Source organism: Heptranchias perlo, chromosome 10 (genome assembly GCF_035084215.1).
Source record: "Heptranchias perlo isolate sHepPer1 chromosome 10, sHepPer1.hap1, whole genome shotgun sequence".
In the NCBI taxonomy this organism is placed as follows: domain Eukaryota; kingdom Metazoa; phylum Chordata; class Chondrichthyes; order Hexanchiformes; family Hexanchidae; genus Heptranchias; species Heptranchias perlo.
This window is the reverse complement of record NC_090334.1, coordinates 56895902-56913845: the sequence shown is the minus strand read 5'-3', so window position 1 is coordinate 56913845 and position 17944 is coordinate 56895902. Positions and strand designations below refer to the sequence as shown.

At 40.5% G+C, this 17944-nt stretch overlaps 1 protein-coding gene across 1 annotated transcript in view; it reads right to left on the bottom strand.

The window, feature by feature from the left end:
* The window catches only part of mdga2a (MAM domain containing glycosylphosphatidylinositol anchor 2a), a 640034-nt gene that overhangs the window by 68879 nt on the left and 553211 nt on the right, over positions 1 to 17944 (bottom strand). The window contains exons 12-13 of the mRNA XM_067991845.1: positions 16573 to 16596; positions 5853 to 6008 (exon numbers count right to left, since the gene is read on the bottom strand). Coding sequence (XP_067847946.1) covers positions 5853 to 6008; positions 16573 to 16596 — 180 coding nt within the window. The remainder of the gene's footprint in view (positions 1 to 5852; positions 6009 to 16572; positions 16597 to 17944) is intronic.

Sequence of the window (17944 nt, the reverse complement as noted above, 5' to 3'; positions counted from 1 at the left end):
AAACAGGGAGGCTAGAAGTTCCTGTCAAGCCGCAATAGTGGGAGATTCTTGGCAGGGTGGGACTTCTGGCTACCAGTCTGGAACACACCTGAGTCTTTCCTAAAACCAAGGGCAGGGGCACTTAAGAGGAGCAATCATGCCACTTGCAGTAAAACTGGGGCGTACATCTGAGTGGCAGGAGAACGGAATGCTGAAGCAGCATCTTGCTGCAACCTTAAGATGCCCGGGTATGCCAGTCAATGATGCCCCAAAACTGGCAAGATATTTCAAAATCCGAACTCGATGGTTTTTCCAACGACAATCAATCGCTCTGCCATCATGTAACCAACATTTCACTCAGTTATGGGCCCCACTTCCACCAGAATGCAATCCTGGCACGCAATGGGCACCCGTGTCATTCAGGTGTACGTAGCACTGGGACTCACAGAGGTGGAACGGGTAGAAATTCCGGCAGATGATATCACCCAGCTGGCCCCACTTCTTCTTGTGATGTTCACGCAGAGGGACGGGGCAGATGCAAGAAATGCCCACCCTCACTTCCAGTGGAATTTAGGAGTCCAAAAAAGATGGGGCCAGGCTCTGCCCTAAATCTCACCTGCATGCCATCATTGCATCTTCCAGGCCCAGGAATTTTGGGCCTTATATTTTTTTCTAATAATACATACTTTTATTATCTATTCTGCAAATAGCTGTATTATTTATGGGACTGCCTACAGAGCATCACTGCACCTTTCAATCAGCAAACAAAACTAAATATTTTTAAATTCACAATAACCTATCAGGAGCAGTTCCTAATTTGCCTTTTGCTTTTATTATAGAATGCATCAAACATACATTATCGTGATTACTTATACCAATCCACTTGTAAATTATTACACCTCTGGTTTGTATTTATTGGACTTTCACCCACATTCGTGCATTCGTGAACACATTATCATTTACAACAAGCAATTTTCTGCAAATGCACTCTCTGATATTCATTAGTTCTGAAAGCTCGCACAAGGCGTGAAGTGTGGTTAATGGGCATAATGGATGCACCAATCTTTTCTTATTAAACATTCTCCATGATACTTTGCTGTGTTAGATGACCAGAGTGGTTTTAAACAGTGATTCACTGGACTGGATTAGGTCAACTCTGGTGCAGACTGACTTACTGCTTGTAATTAAAGGTCTGACAAGTCGAGATTTAAACTCCTTCAATCAGTACATTCTCTTTCCCAGCATGGCATATATATTAAATAATTTGCATACACTGCTACTTTCACTTCTACTATCTTATTTGCTGCACCCTTGCATTTTTGACAGATATCTTTAACAAATTATACCTTTCTTCTGATGCCTCAAAAACATCACTGCTACTTGATATTATGAGATTTTCAACAGAATACTGATGCAACAGATATTTCTCGAGTTATCAGAAGAAGCCTCCCTTACAAAAACTCTGCTTTGGGCTTGGTGCATATGAAAGAATGTTAAGTAAAGTTGGCATATGGCACAGAATGTTCAGAACAAACGTCATTTGCCAATCTTAAATCTGATGTGAAAAGACATGTGCCCATTATATGCTCCAGCAAACATTAGAAAAGTAAACAGTCTGAAACCCTAGTTATCTTAAGCAGTATGTGTGCTGATAAGTAGCAAGTTCATTGTGATTTTCATAAAACAGAGTTTGACTGCAATACTCTCACAATTACTTTTCTCAGACAGACTGAGATGTGGGGCACGATTTTAACATTGAAAAACAGGCGGGGGGGGGGGGGCATTCAAAATCGCAACCATTTCAGACCCGCCCCTGACCCGCCCACTTCCGATTTTCACCAGGGCAGGACGAGGATCAGGTGACCAACCTGCTCCCAGGAGGCGGGCTGGTCACTAAAACCTTTCAAGGAGGCTACACGCTTCCATTTTTGCAGATTTTGAAATTTCAACCCCTGAGGGCCAGGAGTCCTGGGCCTTCTCCTTCACGTGAAAGGAGGCGAGTAGGCCTGAAACTGCAGATAAGTGCCTTTCTGGCACAGCAAGTGGGCTCGGAGGAGCAGGAGTGCTTCCCCCAGGCCCAATAAGCCGACCTGCAACTACACCCGCAACGGTCGCGGACCCCCATCCCGATCTCCAACCCCCCCCCTCCACAATGATCGTGGACTCCCCCCCCCACCTGATCTCTGCATCCCCCCCAACGATCACAGGCCCCCATGATGACCCCTGACCTGACCCCCCCCCAAATGATAGTGGACGCCTGCGATGACCCCCGATCCCGACACCCCCCCGTAACTGACCCCCGATCCTTCCCCCCCATGACTGACTCCCCCTGTGACCCCCATGCCCACCATGCTCATCAGTGCCCCATGCCACAGTGCCCACCCATGCCTATCAGTGCCCCATGCCCACCCATGCCCCCCTCCCCCATCCATACAATCAAAGACTTACCTGAAGGCTTACCTGAACACGTCCTCTCCCTGGTTGCTCTCCCATCCGACTGAGACCAGCCTGTCAATCAGGCCGGTAAATCGGACAGCAAACCAATAAAAAAAAGGCGTCCTTACATCAAAATTGAAAGGACATCCGGGAAACCCCCGTACTTCCGGCAATTTGAGCCCCCCCCCGCCCCCTTCCCGGCTCAGGGTCAAAATCTTGCCCATGAGGTCACTTTTCAAATTTTATAGCTGACAAGCACACCTTCTAAAGATGGCTTCCAGTTTGCCAGACAGTTGCTCTTTAAAGCTCAATGTTATATTGTCAGTCGGTTGGCGCATCTGTTTTGCCTGAAGCCTTTGAAGAGTTTGTAAAAGCCCACCCTCTCTTGTGCTTCTATTTTTAAGATCACCCTCGCAAATCACACACTATTTTCTGAAGGACCTGTCGCCAGGATTCCACTAATGAGACTTAATGGGGGGGGGGGGGGGGGGGCTGAGAACATAATTGCCTTGTAAATATTCAGTGCTGCCTATGATGACTTGGCTGAGAATGGGAATTCACTGTGTCGACTATTTCTCCCTCATTTCGACTATTGTTGTCCAGTTTCCTGCACTCATCCACTTTTTTCCCTGTTGTTATTTGTTGTCTATTTCTTCCCATTTGCCCCTGTTGTTTCCTGCTTCTCCGTGATTTGAATGAGATGGGGTGGGAACAAATGGCATACTGCCTTGGGCATGAACCACAGGTCCGTCACAAACCTATCCAGCTCAAACCTGATTCAGAGTGGGTTTGTAGCAATGCAGCTCTATGTTCCCCAAAGTCACAATTAATTTGCAGTAGTAATTCAGTGTAGAAAGAAGCCAGTCAGGTGGGGTGCACGCCATTCGAGTGAACAGTAGATCATTGGGATAGGGAGCAAAGCACTGGGGCATGGAGTGGAGCACTTTGCTAGCCTGGATTTGGTCAGGGCAGAGGACTGAGGTGGGGGGTGGGAGGCAGGAAGCCATACAGAAGGAGCAGAACAGAGCAGTAGGACAGGCCTAGACAAGTGAGGAGCAGGGCACTCCAATAGGTCTAGAGTTAAGTGAGGAGTAGAGCACTCTGGCAGGCCTAGTCTTAAGTGAGGAATAGAGCCCTCTAGCAGGGCCTGTGAATTCTGCTAATCGTATAATTCAGAAATGATGATATGATTACCACGGATCAATCATGTAAGATGAAATTTGGCCATTAAGTCCCAAAGAGACGTCTGGAAACAGGCAAACACAATCTTTTAAATTTAGGCTGATAGATCTCCTGAGGCATCGGTCATGGTAAGTCGGGCAATTTGCTGTTTTACAACAATAGGGGTCTTATGCCATGTGATGGCATACATCATCAGGGCCACTGACTTGAAGTGAGTGAACAAGTCAAATTCTGTATTTAATGCATGGTATTCTGGGATTTTATTGATGTTTTGAGGATTCAATTTTGCAATTGTCCTTTTTCTGTAAAAACTATAAATCAGTGGCCTTGATTATTTACATATTCATAAATGAGTAGCTTTTATTATATATATTCCTTTACCTATGTATTTAATTTTCAATCACAACTTTTTTTTAAAGTTTAGGATACACAGCAAGATGTATCAGATTAGAGGTGAGAACATGATTGTTTAGCAACACTGAGGGGAATGGTCCTGGGATTTGGCAGCACTGGGGTGAGGATCCTGGAGTTTGGAGCAATGATTAGGGAAGCAGGACCCGATCCTGCGTACTTAGCTTCTGAGTGGCCTATTTAGATTGACTAATCAAGTTTCCAACATGCGCTGGTAAGATGTCATTTTTCCATTTTAAAAAAGGGAAATCCCCAAAAGATAAGATCAGAATTGCGTGGATATTAAATTCTATCAGGTCCAGATAACACATACTTATACAGCTGGATCAAGAACCCAGAGTCTGACAAATCAGTTATTGTGCTCAATAACACGCAGTTTAGGCAAAACTAAGCCCTAACCCCCACAAAAGCTCTTCCAGCTAATCAAGAGTGTGGCTAATGGGAATGTGGATAATTGAAATTCCACTGTAAATTAATATGATAAATAGTGACTGAGAAAGCTGTTTACCTGAATGATAGTAACAATAACTTGCACCCAGATAGTGCTTTTACCAGGGGAAGAGGAAGGCAAAGGAAAGAGATGAATGGACATCGAATAACAATTAGGAGAGAATTAGGGGAGGTGACCAAAGGTATGGGTGAAAAGACCGGTTTTGAGGAGGATTTTGAAGGTGGGAAGAGATGATACAAAGAGTTTAGGAAAATAATTCTAGAGTGCTAGGAGTGTGATGGCTGAAGATTCTATCACTGATTGTGGAGTGTGGGGGTGAGGGGATACAATAGACCATAGTTGGAAGAGTGGAATGTTTGGTAGGAATCCCCCCAACTCCAGCATTTTAAAAATATAATTAAAATGAAGAGAAGCTTTAGGGTGACAGAGTTACCTGCCATATTAAACATAAAATACAAACAGAAGAATGAAAAGAGGAATTATCCTAGCATTTGCAGGTAATTAAATTTGGGTAGAGCTCTTGTAAAAATTTCTGTGACTTTGAATTTTTTTTCCTCTTTTGTCCTGTTGGCAACTGCCCATAGAGATACTGCTTCCCTATTTGAAATGTTGTTTATGGATGTTTATGGTTTATATGCAAATTTGCATTGAACATGCAACAGAATTTTCAGTTGTCTGAATCTGCTGAACAAATGACAGAGTTCTATTCTTGTTAAACATTTCTCTGAACAAGTGAATTGTGATACAAATGGTTCATGGTTTTTTTCATTTGTATAATCAAGTTTCATTATAGTGGATTAATTTTGATGTTTTCTTCCTATAATTTATGTTGCTAAGTCTACCTAAAAAATATCATGTTTCCTTTTTTGTTGAAAATTAGTTGCTGAAATTTTATGGGCCAGTTGATAACAAAAAGCAATAATGCATGAAATCTTTACTGACTCTATTTTGTAATGTGTAGCACATATAAAAAAAGAATGAATTGGCTTTTTAAAAATTCAAGCTATTAAGGATTACATTTTACTCCAGTGCTATTCACACTATTTGCTAGAAACAAGCATTCTGCTCTATAGGATGCCTGTGCTGACTGAATTTGAGGTGTCACTACAAACACCCATTTTATTCACACAATTATTTTTGCCCACATAATGAATCCATTGCTCGTGGTTAAGACAGGTGGCATAGCCCAGGCCATAGACACATTGCAGTGCCAACCAAATAAAAGAACAGCATTTTAGCACATTGTTATTTCGGGCCAAAAAAGGATGGTAAAAGGAAAGAGTCAAAATCAGGATTGCACTGCACCCTGTTATATTAGAACTGAGAATAACTGATGGCTACAAATTTCTGATTTGACAGTGACTTGTTCTATAAACGAAAATGTCCACTTTACCTTGCTTGGAACCACTTCGATCGGCACTTGGTCCTGTATTTGGGGTGTACCTTGTGTTCCTACTTGAAGCACTTTGCCTTGTCCAGTCAAAATTATCAAGCCGGTCTTGAGTGAACCCACAGATCTTATCATTTTCAAATGCACAGTTGAATTCTCCTGTTAACAGATACGTGCACATCTCTAACCATTTTATAATAGCTGTATCTATCATAAAATATTTGAATATATGACTATTCAATAGCAGCAAAAGTACACCAGTAACTGCCACTTGAATTTATTATCGTATCAAACACTTTTCAAAGTTGGGTCAAATCTTATAATTCAAGAAAAAGTTCATATTCTGATACAAAGTCTATTTAATGCATAGAGCATTTTTTCTTATGTCTAGATCCTCAGATTTAGTTGATTCGAACATTTCATCTACACAAAAGAAATCTCCAAAATGGATGTTTATCCTGTACCTCATGATAAATTTAATTGCAAAAATTATTTGCAAAATTTTGTGACCAGATGATATCAGATGCTAAATACCATTCCAGGGAACCGAGACCCCTTCGACATACAAGTGATTTCAATACAAATGAATTAAAAAAGTTGAGGAAACAATATTGGGCCCATCAATGCTTACCCATCAATTGGGTCTGTGCAAACTCATTCATCACTCTCCCCGATTGCCAGTAAGACTAACCAGGGAAGGCAAAAACAAAGAAAGAAAACTGGTGGCTAATTTCAGCAAGAACTCAGGAAAATTTCTCACTCTCTAAGGCAACCATGGAAGCTCCAGGAGACCATGTTACCTATGATGAATCGCTAGACATATTGGCCCGGAACTTGCTCTAAAAATAACAGTGAGCCTAACAGCGCTCACCGTTATTTCAGTGCAAATGGTAGAGGAACTTCTGGTGACTGCGCATGTGCAGTTAAACGCAGAAATCCAGAAGTTCCTCTACCAGATGCCCTGCTTGTCCAGAAACTTTGCAGGAAGGAGATCTCCCCGGCTGACTCACCAGTCAAATGGCTGCAATGGCGGGAAGTTGCTTTCCTGCTCAGCTGGAAACAAATTATTTTCGCCAGAAAAAGGTACGCCAAGTTTTTTTTAATCTAACCAAAATTTTAATGGTGTGATAAGTCTTATTGACGGCAAACAACCTCTCTGACATTGAAAATTTACTTTTACAAGTGTGGAGTCTCATTTCTTCACATTTTAATGGTTATTGGACATTTAAAAAAACAATTAAAATTTTTACTTTTTCTTTGTCTTTTTATGTCTGTTGTTTAATTCAATATTTCTTACCCTCTCTTTAATTCACTTTCTGTAACTGATTTGACATTGAATTTACGATTCCAACTGACACTTCCTGGTTCTGTGTCTGCGCTGCTCATTAACGATTCTTCAATCTGATTTGCTAAGGGGATACACAGTTCCTTGGCCTGTTCACACAGCTCACAGATGCCCGGGAGAGGTCGCTGCACTTTTTTCCGGTTCCCCATTACAGCAATTTGGCGCCTAAAAGCCCGTAGATAGTTTGTGGGTAAGTTCAAATTTAACGAGCAGTGGGCAACGCTCAGTGCCAAATCCACGTCATTAAATTTAACCCACCTGCCCCCACCATTATTACCACCAACATGTGCTAATGTCCTTAGGAACATAGGACTATATAGGACCAGTAAAGACTATAGGGTAGTCAATTAGTTATTAAGTGACCAATTTAAGTTAATAACTAACCAATTAGATATCCACTTCAAAATTTTCCTCCTATTCTGTTCACTTCTATCTTGTAAATTAACCTCCTTCGTGGCATTGTGTTAAAGCCTTTGCCAGAATCTAGGTAGATTAAGTTTATGGACTTCCCCTTAACAAACTAACTCCATTATATCATCAAAATACTTTAGTAGATTTATCAAGCAAAATCCACCACCCATCATACAGTAGCAGCTTTTACATTGTACTGGAGCCCAGGCGGTAATGCTGGCTCCCAGCATACATAGCCGTATTCACCAAGCTTGTCTGATTCACCAAACAGCCAGAAGGATCTTTCTTTTTATAAACCAGACCAGGCAAGTTTACTACGGGGGTTACCATTGGCTATGAGAGTTTTGCATGTGTTAGGAACAAGCAGCACTGTTATGGCTCTTGTACAATATAAATGCAGCTTTGGCATGATGAGTAGCAGTCAATATGGCTTCACAGGTGGTAGATCTTGTTTAATAAATTTACTGCAGTTCTTTGAGGATATGACAGAGTTAGTTGACGAGACCTTAATGAATCCTTGGATTGTAGCGGGCTTTGCAAGGCCCACGGATCGGGAGCTGGTGCTAATAGCACAATATAAGAGCAGCTTATTATTTTCAACACTAACAGCTCAAGCTTAGAGCTCAATAGTTCCCTCAATAAAGTGATCTCTTTGCATTTGCTAGTAGCACACCCAAAGTAAACTTGCCAGATTTACCAAGGCCATGCAGCCGGAAGAGCTGGTTTTAAAAAATGTTCCTGGCCACCATGCTAGGAGTATTGTTTTGTTAATAAATATCCAGCAAATGAAAGAAAACAAAGATGTTTATAGGCCCAAATCTTCTTGTTTCCCATGTGTTAGTTAGCAGCAGATACCCTGCTCAATTCATTGTCTGCTGGAAGAATGTTGCAAACAATCTCTTCAAAGCAGTTAATGGTCACTTTCAGCGAGTGGAACAGTCATATTGAAATGATGAAAATAAATCAAAGGTGGTATCTAGATACTAGAGAATTGTTCTGTTCCTTAATGCACATCATTTAGAGCTTGCCATTTTCCTTTAATTTGGGAAATTAATGAAAATGTTGAAGACATAATACAGGCGTACTTGTTGTACTGCTCGATAGTTAAATCTATATGAAGACAGTTAGACATAGATTGTAATTTTTGTGAATTATCAGCCTGGAAGTTACACTGAGATATCATACCAACACTTAATACTGCAGTTCTTTGAAGATATGACAGAGTTAGTTGACAAGATCTTAGTGAATCCCTGGATTGTAGCTGACTGTGCAAGGCCCACAGATCAGGAGCAGGTGCTATTAGCACAGTATTAGCACAATATAAGAGCAGCTTAATATTTTCGACACTAACAGGTCAAGATTATTAACCTGCATTTCAAACAGGTCAATACCTCAGTTAAACTAGAGAACGGATGAATTTGATATGAACATGCTAACCATTCCCTCACAATTTCCAGGCTTTGTGTTTATCTTAAAAAGCTCAAAATATTTTGCAGCTCGTGGCAAACCGATATATATTCTTCAATAAAGCTGAATTCAGAAAGTCACTCTTTTATAACTGACAAAAGAGTGCAGCAGAGGTGACTATGACAAGGGCAGATGTCTCATAAGTTAAACCCTGCTGGAATTTTAGGAGTATAGTACACTTGGGAGAAATTTTTAATGAATCAATGGGCAAGCAGCCTAATGCATGTTCTAACAAATGATGGCTGCTGAATAATAGTTCAGCAAATGATGGTTAATTCTGCATTTAAACTTCCATATACAAGGGACCCTGTTCAGGAAGTGACACTCTCTGGGAGACAGCTGTGGAGATGGAAAAAGCAGTGTGTCAACCTTTGTTGTCGATAGTCTGTGAAAATGTTTTGCACTGATGCTGAATATTGAGATGAATCTGCGTTCTTCACATAAAAATGGTAGTTCCACTATTGTCAAGATGTTTTAATGATGATCTTGTACAGGACTGATATCCCAACCACATCTCTCTAATGTAGAAAATGGACGTTACTTTGTTAACCATACAATTGTATAAATAACATTGAGTACAGCATTGAAAAGGAGAGGGTACTGCAGAATCATAAAAATGCTACAGAAAGTGGTGTCAATTATAGACGTGGACCCGAAGGGAAAAGTCAAAATATGACCTCTCTGGAACATAACATCCTATTTCCCCCCCACCAACGAATGATTACGTGATAGCAATAGTTTTGTAACGTCGGATGTAAACAGAAATTAGTTATGTAAATGCATCCTTGTTCAGTACATGCCAAATTTTAAAGCTATATCCTCATTAGTTTGCAAGGATGTGTGTTCTATTATGTGTACTATGAATAATTTCCATTTTAAATGTGTGTGTTTATAATCTATGTAAATGAGATTATAATGAAGCTTCATATACATGACCCAATTGTATTCTTTGCATGTTTAGAGCCTGTCTATTAATATAAAAATGGGCAACTATATCAAGTTTGTTCATTTCTGTCGACATTGATCATCATGGGGGTGAAATTGGTCGTGGGCAGTAGCATGAAGTCAATGGAAAAGGAAACCGGCTGAGGCTTGCTGCTGATTTGCTATCGCCCGTTTTGCGCTGCTGTCCAAGACCAATTTCACCCGCCAAGACTTTGACTGAAACTTGACTCGTGGATGGCGACACTGTGCCCTTTCAGCCTCCCCTGCCTATACTTTCCATCACCTGCCCCACCCAAACTGACGCTGTGATCCTTATCACTAAATTATGCCTTGGTCTCGTCCCGCTACTCCTCAGACACCGTATGCACTGTCAGTCACCTCACCTTGTTCCTCATTTTCTATCACCTCCTCAAGCTCCATCCTGAATGTATCCGAGATATCCTCTTCTTTCCTCCCTCAGCCGCTGCACTGAGCCACTTCTGATCCTCGGTGATTACAATCTTCATCTCAACACACCTTGTCCTCGCTCCTCTGATTTTACTGCCCTCCTGTCCTTATATAAACCCCCCCCAGTATAAATTCTCCTATCCATATTCACAGCCACCCTCTTAACCTTGCCACCTACTGTGGCCTCTCTACTCCCAAGATCTTGATCACAGACAAGACCATCTCTGACCACTTCCTTGTGTCCCTCACCATACCTCCTTCTACATCCATTCTGGGAAAAACCCTTCCCCCAATTCACTTACAATTGCACTTGTAAGCTGGAAACGATTAAGCCTTTGGCCTTCCATTCACCACTGATACTTCTACAGCTGTCGATCTGCTCAACCACTTGCTCATCTCCACTTTTGATGCCTTTGCCCCCAGTAAAACCCTTACTACTCTCTCCCATCCTGGTTGTTCCCCGGAATGAATCCTATCTTCGCTCCCTCAAATCCAAAGGGTGCTGACCTGAGCATATCTAATGCACAACCTATTTAGCCATCTGCCACCAGGCTGGACCACATCCAGCATTATTAGACCTCACCCTCCTCTGCTAAAACATTCACTACTCCAGGATCAAAGAAGTAGTGGATGGTTTTGGCCGAGATAATCCCCAACTTCTTTTCTTCACTACCAACTGTTTCCTTAAACTCCTGTCCCCTGCCCCCTCCACTCCAACAACAAGTGCGAAAAGCTCATGGGCCTCTTTGTTACTAAGATTGAGACCATCCGTTCAGCTACCTCATGCTGCTTCCTCCCTTCTCCCTGCCCCTGAGCTCATCGCAACCCCTTTGTCCTTGCAAACTACCACCCCACCTTCAATCTCTCCACTCCAACATCCTTGAACCTGTCGTTACCTATTAATTCCATACCCATCTTTCAAGCAACTCCATATTTCAATCTCGCCAATCAAGTTTCCACCCCTGCCACAGCACTGAAATGGCTCTAATCATAACCACAAGTGACATCTGTAACTGTGACCGTGATGCACTTACCCTTCTTGAAATCTCTGCAGCCATTTATCTCATCATCCTCCTCCAACACTTCTCCTCTGTTGTCCAGCTCAGTGGGACTGCTGTCACTTGGTCCCACTCTTACCTATCCCATCGTAGCTACAGCATCTCCAGCAATGGCCTCTCTTCTTGTGCCTGCATCGTTACTTGGGGAATCCCTCAAGAATCTACCCTTGGCGCCCTCCTCTCCCTCATTTAAATGCTGCCCCTTGGCAAAACATCCAAAGACATGGGGTCCGCTTCCACAGGTACGCTGACGATGCCCAGGTCCACCACACTCGACCCATCCACTACCTCTGTGCTGTCAGACTGCTTGTCTGACATCCAGTCTTGGATAAGCCGCAATTTCCTCCTTCCAAACATTGGGAAGTAACTGATGCCTTTGTCTTCAGCCCCCGAATCAGACTTTTTGCAATTTCAGCATCCTATTCAACCATGAGCTGTGCTTTCAATCCCATATTCTCTATATTACAAAGAGCACCTACTTCCACCTCCATAACATTTTCTGCCTCCATCCCTGTTTCATCCCATTTGGTGCTCAAAAATCTCATCCATGCCTTTATCTCCTTTGGATTCAACCACTCCAATGCTCTCCTGGCGTCCCAACAACAACAACAACAACTTGCATTAATATAGCGCCATTTATATAGTGACATTTACGTAGTAAAATGTCCCAAGGTGCCTCACAGGAGCATTGTCAAACAAATTTTGACACCGAACCACGTGAGTAAACTTCATTTTATCCAAAACTCTGCTGCCTATATCCTGTCCTGCACCAAATCCCACTCATCCATCACCCCTGTGCTTGCTGGACTACACTGGCTCCCAGTACTCCAAAATTTCCACTATAAAATTATCATTCTTGTGTTTATATCCCTTCATGGCTTCACCCTTCCCTATGTCTGTAACCTTCTCTGGACCTACAACACCCCCAGAACTTTCCATTCCTTCAACTGTGGTCTCTTGTGCACTCTCTCTTATTTCACCTTACCAGGGTTGGTTGTACCTTCAGCCATCTCAACCCCAAACTATGGAATTCCCTTTTTAAAACCCACCTCTTTGACCAAGCCTCCTAATATCTCCTTCCTTGGCTTGTCATCCATTGTTGTCTGATTACGCCTTGTGAAGTTTTTCTACGTTAAAGATGCTATAAAAATGCAAGTTGAATTGTCTGCCATAAGGTGGATGGGATTTTAAAAGGTGAAAAGACAGTTATTATTTTTTTAAACGGTATTTTAATTTCATGGTATACCCTATTAATGGATTTTAAATATTAGGGTACAAACTTTATGTCCATTTTATCTTTAGAAACCCTGCCTACACTAAAATTTGGAAGACATTACACATGGAATGAAAGAGTTCACTGCTATGACGTTACACATTATTAGTGTAGCTATTTATTATTCACTAGTTCATTATTCATTAATCACTCTGGTCCAGCCAGTGTCAATGTCTTAAAGCCATTCTTCTCATTCGAATACTGCAACAAATTATTTTAAGTTCCATTAATAACACTATCATCAAACCTTAATAACTTTGTAATCACACTGATAACTGTACCAATAAATGTATAATTATATTTTAATTTTTAATTGAATAGGTTATTATTGCATTTATTGATACATGATGAACATTAAGAATGGTCCATATTAAATTATCAATGAATATAATTAAACTGTGTTATTGCAGCAACTTTTTATGTAACAAGTACACAAAAAATTAAACAGAGGAATTTGTTAGAAACGGTTTATACATTTTTTTAAACCACAGAACCACACTGTTCCAATGTTTAGCAGTAATATATGCAATTGTATCAATATATTAGTATTCTCACACATCCATACCTAATTATCAAGGACAAAGACCATCTTTCCCTGACCTCCCCACCACCTTGGACTTTTAAATCCCATGATTTCTGTTGCAGTGGTTCTGCGTGATAGCGTGTGAATCATTAAAGTTGAATGGAATGTTTTCCTGTTTTATCTGCGCTGCCTTTAATTTCATTTGACCTAAATTCTGAGTGATTTTCATTATTGTATCCAAGAAATATTCAAGCAGCCATTACAAGTGACCTCCCTGAAGGAACGGCAAGACTGTGTTTCATTGCTGAGATGTTGTTTCATTGCTGAGATGTTGTGTAAAAGCCCTTAGTTGTAATTAAACTTCAACTTCTGTCATTAAGCTGGTTAATATTGAACCAAACTGGGCCTTTCTCTGTTATTAATAATGAATTAACACTGACAGGAACATTGTACATTTGGAATTACCAGGATACATTTATTGCAGCAGTTAATGTCCATGGCGATTATTAAACTCATCAATATGTTTACGCAATATACAGACTTCCTGAGCACATAGGGCATTAAACAGATTTTACTCGCTGAATAAATTTACGGTGTTTGTGCTTTGTGGGTCTTATTCTGGTTACGACCAGAAATGAAAAACAACAGAATTTTTCAGATTAGCACAAATTTGGTACATTAAAAATAATATCTGATCATGCTGTTGAATACATATTGTCAGTATTAAAACTGTATGCTGTGACATTCTCTACATCTGCTAGTTATACCTGCATAAATTATGTTCGGTCATTTCCGACATTTCCCGTTGTTCTTCATTTCACAATTCCCACTTCAGTTTTTTTCTCGATTAAAGCACTTCATCACAAACATGAACAGTCTCGGCCGCAATAATGAAAATCAGTTCGAATTAGCAACAAACGTAAACAGAGGTGTCAGAGAAAGTGGATTTCTTTTGATTTTGCCAATTTATAAATGAGGTTCTTTTATCTTCGAAGGGAGCCTTCAGTACCAGATGAGAGGTTCTCTGGCCATCAATGGAACTCACAAACACAGAGACGGCAATGTCTGGAGTTCCAGCAGCAGCTCTCTGATTTTTGTGTTTTTAAGGTTAAGCACGTCCCACTCTTGCTCACTAAATATGTAGAGCCAGCTCCGTGTACCTACTTATTTCACATCATGACACAACTACACAGATGCACTGAACTAACACCGTGTCAGATACCAGGCCCTGGGATAGTTGAGCATGCCCATAAATGTTCATAGAGGCCACTGCATTGCAGCGGCACATCACAACGTGAGTGCATCACGATACCGGTATATTCGCACACACTCAGTGAAAATGGGTCTTCAGTTCATATGGGCATCCTGGAAGATTGGTGCAGATCACAATATAAACCAGGGAGACTACCGTATGGAGGTTTTGCATCTGTGTGTGTCACTATCTTATTTTGCGATATGCCTACGAGCATAGAATGGTATTTTGAGCTTTTGAACCTGCCAAATGAACCTCAGTGGTCTTTTTTAGTCCTGTTCATTCTTGTGTTTCCTACAGTTAGTTTTGTCCTGCAGATCCATGTCCTCTTGGGACTAGTCGGAGATTTTTCAAACACAATTTGCTTAGATGCCTTACAGCCAGAAGAGAGAACAAACAACCTGTCATCCAATTAGATTGGATAGGGTTTGAAGCCAGGTCCTAGAGGCAAAAATAGAATATACTAACCTACCGTGTCACCCAGTCCTTCCCTGTTTCATAGGCAAAGTTGCCATCAAACACTTTTTATTGCACTTAAATTTGGATTTTTATTTCAATGGACAGTAAGCGATACAGGCAGTGAAAAGGGAAGGGCGAAATGTCAGACTAAGTGATAAACTAGAAAAGTTGGAATATTTTTCCACAATTCCATACCTCCCTGCCCCCTGCCAAATGCATGGCTAGGCCTTACAGCCAGATGAAGGCCTGTAATCTCAACAACATAGTAGTGTTGCTATAAAATAAATGCTGCATTGTTCTTTCCTATTTAATCATTTCCAAGCACCTGTTTGAAGGCCAGCCCTTGGACAAATGGATACGTTGATGAAAACTCACTGTTCTACACTAAGTGGTGGTGCACATGTGCCTGCATCAGCAGTGTGGAACGATGTTTTAGTTGTCCCACTTTGAGATAGCCTTATTCATCAGCTAACTGCACAGGATGCGACGTGAGCAAAAGTCAGTCTTTGGGCACTGGTAGCAAGTGCTTGATAATCATTTCTTTTTAAATTACATTTGAAAATTTCCATTGTTGTTCAAATGTTTTAGAAGAAGAATCGTCTGAGTTAATTTTATTTCACTGATCTTGCTCAGAGATATTTTATACAATGGAGTACATATGAAAAAAGATATGTGCATACGAAGATAAAAAAAACTGATGGACAGGAAAAGACCAGCTGGTCCATTGAGCCTGTTCCATATAGTCACGTTGCAACTAGGTATCGTGACTCCCAAAGCTCCCTACCCATCAGAAGCCATGTAAATCTCCTGGTAGAAAAAAAACGGAAAAAAAATTGGACCAATTCAGGGCCCATTCCCCCATCGCACCTAGATTTGACTGTAGTTTTTTTTTAATACTAGCACAAATTTTTGTGTTATCCATAAACTTGTGGACATTTCTCCCAGTGCCTTCATCCAGGTCATTAATATAGATACTGATGAGCAACGGTCCTAACACTGATTCCTGCAGTACTCCAGTAGTATCCACCTCCATGCAGGAGGATTACCATTAATAACAACCCTCTGGCCACAAGAATGCAACCAATTCCTTATCTAACCCGTGATCTGTTCTCCAATCCCAAAGGACACAACCTGCTGTTTATGGTAATCAATCTTAGATGATGATCGTTTTTAAGTTGGAAACAAAGCAACTGCTTCAGGGCATTGAGATCAGAGGGCTGAAAAGGCTTGAAACCAAGGTCTAATGAAGAAACCAAAAACTGGTAGGGAAGAAAACAACTTTAAGGTTTTTTTTTCAAGAGCTAAAGAAGCAAATGTATTTTTATGTCAGCTGATGTGAACATTCTGCAGCGAGCTGGTGTTGGTGCACCTGAAGGTGAAGACATTTTTGTTTGCAAAAACTGCATTTTTTTTAAACACATGGCAGCAGATCCCAATTCAAACTACAACAACCACTGTAACCATGACCCCAGTCCTCCAGCCAGGAAACTACCCAACCAATAGTAACAGAATGGTTTCTCCACAGAAAAAATAAAGAACTTACCCAAATGTGGATTCGTCATAGGAGCTATAAACAAAATAAAAAGGCAGCATGAGTACCTCTTCACATTATTACACCATTTCCACTGCTCCACATTATTTCTGTCTATTCCATTTTGTCGTTCCCCTGTAGTCTTATTTTCTATTACTTGAATCCAAAGCAAGCCAAATATATTTTGGCACATTAATTCAATCGTATTTCTCTCCCCTAGAGATCAGTGCTGCAATGCAATAATCACATCAAGCCAACATTTTAACTCAAACATTTTTTTATGGAAAACCAAAAGTTAGTGATTAATTTATGAGATAAATGGTTGCAGTTAGCTACAGTACACAATTCATTATAGAACATAAAAATGGTGCCAATTCTTGTAATGCTTTTGGGGTTTATTATTTTTTACTCTCGAATATTTTTGGCTTCCATGTTTCCAAATACTTATAGAAGTAAGCCTTAGTTCTCTGCGTTTTTCATCTGCTCAGATGAACTCGTAGTGTGTCCTGGGAATGAAAAGAGAACCTTTCTCACTTTTTTTCAGCTGTTAGTTCTATTGCATGCTGTCACATATTCCTCCTTGCTCTTGGAAGACAACAAAATAACAATACACTAGATTTTATCCTTAAAAATCAAATACATTTATTAAACAGTGAATAAACAAATAGATAGCAGCATTTTTTTTACAGTAGTTGTTTACTTAGTGGAGTGGAAAATAATAAATAGTTTGCTAAACTATGATATAAGCAATTTTCTTGTGCAGCAGTTATTTTCCTTTTCTCACCATCTACAGAAGCTATGTGGCCTGACTACCTATCTTCTAAGGTGACAGACAGAGTCCTTGATTTGGAAAAGACAGGCTGATAAATGCCTTCAAAAAAGTGACCAGGACCAGTAGATTTAAATAACCGTCTGTTCAATTTAAAAAAAAGACAATAAAACACATAATTGAACAAATCCCTACAGAAGTCAAATATTTTAAGTGAATGGCTTGGACTTCCCTCAGACACAAGCCTTGGACAAACCAACTAATTGTTGCAGCAATTGTATGAGGGAGGAGGAATTAATTAATTTGAGTTGTTTATTTAGAAAGTTAGTTGATAGACAGGAAACAAAAGGTTAGGGTAAAGAGGTATTGATTAGATTGGAGAAGGGTTGGAAGTGGTGTACTCCAGGCAGTGTTGGTTCCATTTTTGCTCTTAGTGTTTATAAATTTGGACTTGGGTACAGGGAACACAGTCTTAACATTTTCTGACAACACAAAAGTAGAAAGTTTGGCAAACAACAAGGAAGACTTTAAAATAATTCAGAAAGATATAGACAGCTTAGTGAATGGGCGGCAAATCCAATTAAAAATATTGAGATGTACGAGTTAATATGGTTT